At 45.2% G+C, this 7,604-nt stretch overlaps 1 protein-coding gene across 1 annotated transcript; it reads left to right on the top strand.

The window, feature by feature from the left end:
* The first annotated feature begins 4,455 nt into the window (after positions 1-4,455).
* LOC308126378 (alpha-1-antitrypsin homolog) lies at positions 4,456-6,582 on the top strand. The gene is made up of 5 exons (XM_080490729.1): positions 4,456-4,781; positions 4,893-5,517; positions 5,602-5,872; positions 5,993-6,140; positions 6,233-6,582. Exons 2-5 carry the CDS (start codon positions 4,902-4,904, stop codon positions 6,422-6,424), a joined length of 1,227 nt encoding a protein of 408 aa, XP_080346855.1. The 5' UTR covers positions 4,456-4,781; positions 4,893-4,901; the 3' UTR covers positions 6,425-6,582.
* Positions 6,583-7,604: the final 1,022 nt, after the last annotated feature.

The following is a 7,604-nucleotide window of genomic DNA, read 5'->3' as shown; positions in this document are numbered from 1 at the left end:
AAACACAAGCTGTTATTATTTGCTTGTGCTCCATCCAAGGCTCAAAGTCCTAGCCCTCCGGGGGAATCGATGGACTTTCAACACCCCCGCCTGCCCACGTACCACAACACACACTTCCCCAGGGCAGCAGTTTGGCTCATTGCACGAGGAGGCCGGGATGGTGAGAGAAGAAGCAGCGGTGACGACGACTGCTGCGTTCGCGCTTACAAATTTTTACAATGCTCCCGTTGCTGATGTGAAAACTATAACAAACTCTCCGGCTGGTGCTCTGAAGGGGTGGAGAGGTCAGTCAGGAGCAGCAAATGAATGCATCAGGCTTAAACATGGTTCTTCTGGCCTTTGACCTTCACCCTGACGTGGCCACCAAAACGGACTCTGAGCCTGGCGTCCAGCAGCAGCATCAGCAGCAGCAGCATCAGCAGCAGCAGCAGCAGCAGAACATCTCGTTCTTGCCCTAAAGACCTGGCATCACCTCTCACTCCGCTGTGCCGAGTCTGATAGCAGGAATGAGACCCCGGAGGCCCCTGGGGGAGGCAGCCAACTGCAGCATGGAGGCCACTATATCTGCTCTGGCAGGCTGGCAACGTAGCCTCAGCATCCAGCAGGGAGGGAGGGAGGGAGGGAGGGAGAGGGGGAGGGGGGGGGGAGGGGGGGGGGCGGGGGGGAGGGGGTGGAGGCAATGTTCAGGAGGCGGCACCGGGGGGGGGGGGGGGGGGGGGGGGGGGTCTGAAATCCAAACCTGATGCAGATGATGGAGCTGTGAAAAGCCCTGGGGATGACATCCCAGTTCAGGCTGTGGAGCGGCCTACACGCTGATAGAAAGCTGAGATCGGCTTCAGTGGTCCAGTAGATGGATGGATAGTGGTACGTCCACAAACCTTGTCACAGCTCGCCGTTCCTCGCTCTCTGCTGTTGTGGAGCCTGCTGAACGATGCTGGGTACTCTCTACGCCAGCTGTAATTACTGCTCTCTATACATCAGTGAGCGCAACCCTGCATTGCGGGGTCCCAGTCGTCGTAACAAGGCAGTTTAGAGCAAATCCATTAACTCATTGAGTGTTGTTTATATTGGCAGGAAAAAAAAAAATTGGCCTCGCTAAGTTTCAACTCAGGAAATCCTAAACCCTTCTGGAGCGTCAGCTATTTCTATTTGTATATTTATAACTGTTGCACAAGGAAAAGCTCATACATTTGTTTGTTGTAATGGAATACCATACAACTATCATCAAGTGACTGCAAAAAACAAAAAAAACACACAAAATTGAAATCCTAGCACAACACAGAAGCCGAGGGATTCAGTCGTGACACCAGCATGCTCATGAGACTTCTGACCAGGGAAACAGGCGAGGACCATTAAACTATTAAACATTGAAACGATGAAGGGGACTTTGGCTCAAGGCGTCAAGAGGCGCCTCAGTGACGGGGAAAAATCCCAGTGTGCTGCATTGCAACGCTTCTCGATCTGAGGTAAAGTATGTGTGTCTCTTTTTAACCGGTTATCATTACTGCTTTTTAAAGATACAAAGATCGCTATTTCTCAACCGCTGATGGAGGCCAAGGACCTGCTGCTGCTGGAGCTGCTGGAGCTGCTGGAGCTGCTGGAGCTGCTGGAGCTGCTGGAGCTGCTGGAGCTGCTGCTGCTGCTGCTGCTGCTGCTGCTGCTGCTGCTGGAGCTGTGGAGGACGTCCAACATTGTAGATGAAAAACATGTTTATAAAAGCACTAATGTTGAACGTCAATACATGACAATTGTATTAAATCTGTGTTTGTACTACAGTGAAACTTGTGACAGTCACTCATGGTATTCAGAAAAAACATACTGAGGAATTATTTTCGAATAACATTTAACAATTTAAAATCTAAATAAATGTATGTGTATTAGCGTAGGTGAGTGCGTAAAGTAGGGAAGTAGGGAAAGTGGGGAAGAGCTTTTACATCCGACGCTTTGCATTTCTTGATGTTCGGTTTGCAGCTGATCAGCCGTGGAAACCCTCCATGAAGCTCTCTACGATTTGCACTCTGCAAGAAAGTTGGCCACCTCTGTTCACTATGCTCCTCCGCATCCGCTGACCCGCTCCATGATTCCCCCAAAGGGATTGATAAAGTGTCATCTGGTTTTATTAGTTATTGGTTTTCGTGGCTGAGTTGCTGTTGTTTCCATTCACTCCCACTTTGTTATAGTACTACTAACAGTTCAGGTCAGGATGTCCAGACTTACAGTCATCACAATCTTCCCTTTTCACCCCATTTTCACCTATTGATATAATACCACACTCCCATTTCCGTACTGAGCGTGAAACTTTTGGTTTAAATGTGTTTGTCTCATCATTCCAGGAGGTGAAATGCATTTCCATTAGTTTCACAGAAGCTGCATAAGGGCGTTCTGTTTTTCAGACATTACAGCATTGATTTATAGGTTATTGCTTCATTTTCCTAAAATGATGAAAAGCCAGTTGAAATGGCTGCAATCCATCCACGTGACTGAAACTCTGCTACACGTTCACAGAACATAAAGCAGTTTTCTTCCATTACCAAAGCAGCTCTGCTGTTCTTTTCCCCACTTGGAAACCCATTTCCGCGTCGAGCGTCCCTTTATCATCTTATGCAATTATTTGAAATTGCTCTGTAAGAGCATCAAGGCTGATTCCACGACACAAAGAAGATAAGAAAGAAACAACCATGAAACGGTGCCATATATCCTCACTGTTGGTGGGGTGAAGGAGATCTGGAACAGTGGCTGATTTTTACCTCAGTCCGACGGTGATATCACTTTTGATATTTAGCTCATTCAGGATATGATGAATAGAGGACAGTTTGATGAATAGGACAGCAGATCTATCACATGGAACAAGAAATGTCAGCCTATTAATCAAGAAGGGTCCCACTGACTTGCATGGCTCATGCAGACCACAAGGCGCAGGTCTACAAACGGCTTCCGGCGCAATTGAACATGTCACTTACTGCCATGTGAAAATGATAACTGCATCACATCCGTCAACAATTCAGAATAATATGAATTCACTTTCAGGCTTTGCTTTTGAGGTGCTTTGTTCAAGTGAAAACGCCGAACTTTTATTGCATTCTGGTCGTCCGTTTACACGACAGCGGTACTCGGAGTAACTGAAAACGCAACTTTTTGAGAACGGCCACCAAGGTGGGACTTTTTGAAAACACCCCAACTCCGTCTCCATGTATACGACCGAAACACTGGGACCATGCGCACCATGGCCAGAGTAAATAGTTGTTCAGTACATGCGTGAGTAGATGGACAATAACAAAAATGGCGGCCTCCAGAGTGTCATGACTCCCGGTCCATATTCTCCTGGAACTTGGAGGCTTTAAATTTGAGAGTCATCTAGAGTAGCAATACAACTCCATACAAATGTCCGTGTACTCACCATCATTAATGGTTATAGCGTATTGTTCTCTGCACATACGTGTGTCGTTTCATTACAAAAACAACCAGCGGCACCCACTAGTGGTCCAACATGAAAACTACATTGTTTTCCGAACGTTGTATATGTGCAAATGTGAAACTTTTCTGGAACAAAAATGCAAAAGCAATGCGTTTTCACTTGAAAAATGACCATGTAAATGGGGCCTCCATCCATCCATCCATCCATGTTACATGTCAATCATTTCATATCCAACTAGAATGGCCACTCGGAAGAGAGCATACCTTGTCCCCATGGAAACCATACATACACGCAGACAAAAACACAACTTTAGCCCCAAGGTTTGTTGGTGAAGGTAATTATGACTGCTAAAACTGTGTTTATGTCTCTGTGTTTGCCCTTCCTGCCAGAATGGAACCTGTCCTTGTTATGCAGTTACTGATAACATCTTGTCAGAATGGTTAAAGTAAAAAGAATAAAACAAAATAAAAAATCCTGGAGTGTCTTTGTGTTAACAGATCACAAACACTGAAATCTTTCTGAACATCCATGCAACTTTGTTTTATTAAAAGATGAAACATCAGCTTTTATAATTTTATTTAATTAATGCTTTGTCTTCCTTGCTTGTGACCAACATTGTGAGGCACTTTTGGAACCGTAGAAGCAGTTGAAAAGCTGTATAAGTAAAATCCACTTAACCTATATTTCATTTCATATATCAGTTTCAGAATAGTAACCTGTTAGAATTACCATCAAAACTAATGGTGTAACAAAGACGTGTCACTGATACATAATGCAGTAGTCCACTTCACTACTCAGTGGTTTTATTGTTGTGGCTGGTCGCTAAACGCAGTTTAGCGACACAGTTCTGGTGAAGCAGATAAAGTGATGTGTTGAAGTAGCCTTCATTTGTGCATAGTCATCAGTAATACCGGGAGGTAAAAGAAGTAGCCAAAGTATCAAGGGCTTTTAATTCCATGTTGATGTTGGCATCAAGACGATAGACCTTCAGTTCCCTGAACCAATAATATTGACTAACTGCTGTGTGACCAAGAGTGACTGTCCAGACTGACTGTGTATACAAGTATGACTGACTTGTCTCAAAGCTTTCGACTATCACTGTGGCCATAGAATTATTTGATGCAATACACATACACTGGGTTTGTAGAGCAGTCCTTGCCTAGGATACGTCACCCATTTGCCATAATGTGTGGGTTGTATTGCATCAGCGACAATGGCCCAGCCAGCCAGACATTTCTCAGGACAAACAAGAGGAGAAGTCTGCTCTTGGTTAATGTTTGACCAAACTGTCAGCTGGTTCTCACAGCTCTTGTATAAAAGGGGGGGAATTTCTGACTAACTGTCTGCAGCAAAGTCGACATTAAAGGTAAGCTCAGATGCTTAATTGTTGCTTTGTTTTTTTTTTTTTTTTAATACAACCTTAAAAATCCATTCTGATGAACCGTATGAGTGAGCTAACTAGACTTTCCCCATACAGGCTCCAGAGATGCCCAGTACCGTTGTGAGCTGCGTTATCGCAGCAGTGTTTCTGGCCGTGGCCTGGGCAGATCACCACGTCCACCATGACAGCCACGTCGCAAATGAGGGAGCTTTAACCTGTCATAAGCTGGCCGAACCCGATGCAGAGTTTGCGCTCGCCCTCTACAAACGTCTGAATGCCAGGACTGCAGCTGGGAAGAACATCTTTTACTCTCCAACGGGCATCTCGGCTGCCCTGTCCATGCTGTCTGTGGGAGCCCGGGGCAACACCCACAGCCAGCTGATGTCCACCCTGGGCTACGCCGATTTCAACCAGACCCAGATAGATAATGCTTACGAGCATTTTTTCTCGATCCTCCGAGAAAACCAGGAGAACCAGCAACTGGACGTTGGCAACATGATTGCAGTCGGCTCAGGTTTTCAACCCAGCGAGAAGTTTGTGAAGGATATAAAGCACCACCACTCCGGTCAGCTCTTGAACGTTGACTTTGCCAATCCCGAGGCAGCTGCAGCCGAGATCAACAAACACGTCGCCCAGAAAACGCACGACAAGATCAAAGACATGGTGAAGGACTTGGACCCTGCGACGGTGATGGTGCTGTTGAACTACGTCTACTTCAGAGGTAGGACCAGTCTTCCATTTCATTGTCTAACTTCTTCAAAAACATGAACAAACTATAACAAATCTACACCTTTATCTCATACAGGACAGTGGGTAAAACCCTTTGATGCCACCATTACAGCCAAAGATGACTTCCATGTGGACGAATCTACCAAAGTTCAGGTGGACATGATGAAGAGGATGGGGCGCTACGACATCTATAATGACAATGAAAATCACGCCACTGTCGTCAGGCTGCCCTACAAGGGCAACACCAGCATGGTTATTGTCCTGCCCGACGAAGGCAAAATGAAGGAGGTGGAGGACAACTTCACCATTAAGCGTTTTGACTATTGGATACAATCGTTCTTGAAGTAGTAAGTCAGAAACGTGCTTTTGTTCTGAAGACCTACACGTGTCTAGTTTTCCAGCACCATAGACATCCTCCATGTGAATCCCGAGCAACTCTGACGTCACTAATTTTCTTCACCCCTCAGTAACGTCGATATTGTCATGCCGAAGTTCTCCATCTCCGCCGATGCCTCGTTGAAAGAGATACTCCTGGAAATGGGAGTAACTGACGCCTTTTCAGACTCAGCTGATTTCTCTGGCATGTCCGAGGACATTAAGGTCAAAGTGTCAAAGGTAGAACTTGAAGTCCTATTATAATCATGCACGCCGCAGAAAGAACTGTGAATCAACTTGACACTGAGTTTTATCTCCTTGTTACTCCTCAGGTGTCCCACCAGGCTATGCTCAGTGTGGACGAAACCGGGACAGAGGCGGCGGCCACAACCACCATAGAAATCATGCCCATGATGATGCCCGAAGCAGTGAAATTCAACAGACCCTTCATGGTCTTCATCATCGACTACCACACACGGAACATCCTCTTCATGGGCAAGATCAACGACCCCACGGCCATGTAACGTGGAATCACGTCAGCTCACCTTCACAGCAGAAACCCTGGAATGCTCTCATTTCATCTTGCATGAAAAACAACTGTACCATTTCAAAGCATCCACAAACGCACCAGGCTTGTTATTATACTGTTGCAGTTTTAACACAAATAAACACCTCTACTGTTCCGATGTTTTGTCCATTTTAAGATAGAACTGTGCAGATTGCAACTGACTCAACGACTAACAGTGTGACATGGGCAAACATATCAATTCATAATGGAAGCAATGCAAGTCGGTTTGAAGATTAACATTTTTTTGGTCAGAACCAATAAATAAATTGCGTTTCTCAGAATGAGGTAAGCTCGTCCTGCAGTCCACAACCCTTTAATCTGGAGCTGGATGCGCCTCTGTGAAGTTTCCTGTAGGTTTTTTACAAACTTCAGTGTAAATGAACATTTTCATCTTGTTTAATTTTTTTTTTTCTTTTTTAGCAAAATGAAAATATATGTCGTATATATGTCATAGGTGTGAATGCACACACGATGCTGAGCGTGCTTGTGTGCGCATTCACACCTACCCCTGCTGCAGAAGTGAACTTGAGCCGTTGACCTACCACATGCTTGTGTGTCACTTGACATGTGGCTCATTTCCATGGTCGGATGAAGAGGCTGGAGGCGTGCAGCCGTCGACGAGGAAGTGATTTTGGATTCATCCTCGGGTGCTTCTCAGAGCTGAAGGATCACGATGAGCACTTGGTGCTGGACAGGGCACGGGTGGGGCGCATTGGCTATAAGGAATTTTAAAATATTGAATAATAAAAAAAAAAACGTAATTTTTTAAACGTTGGTGTAAATGCAAAACTTTTCTGAAACCAAAATGCCCCCAAAAAATTAAAAATCATCTTCACTTGAAATCTGGTGTAAGCAGGTCTATAGATACTATCAATCTGCCTCAGATACTAATACTAATCAGAAAAAGTTGCAGGACTTCTCTTGTACTCACACAGTGCTGACTGAACCAGGGTGCATGCTGGGAGTCTGGTACAAAGCCTTGAAATGTAAGGAAAGCTATGTAACATACATTTTCTTGCGAAAGACTAAAAAGAAAAAAAAACTCTGCCGCAGCCTGAAAGACTGAAGCACTGCATTGACCTGCAGGATTTATCTGCCAGGTAGCATCAATCAAGCTTCAAATCAAATCCTGATAC

This window comes from Lipophrys pholis (genome assembly GCF_963383615.2).
Source record: "Lipophrys pholis genome assembly, chromosome: 21".
Classification (NCBI taxonomy): domain Eukaryota; kingdom Metazoa; phylum Chordata; class Actinopteri; order Blenniiformes; family Blenniidae; genus Lipophrys; species Lipophrys pholis.
This window is presented reverse-complemented; position numbering and strand designations above follow the sequence as displayed.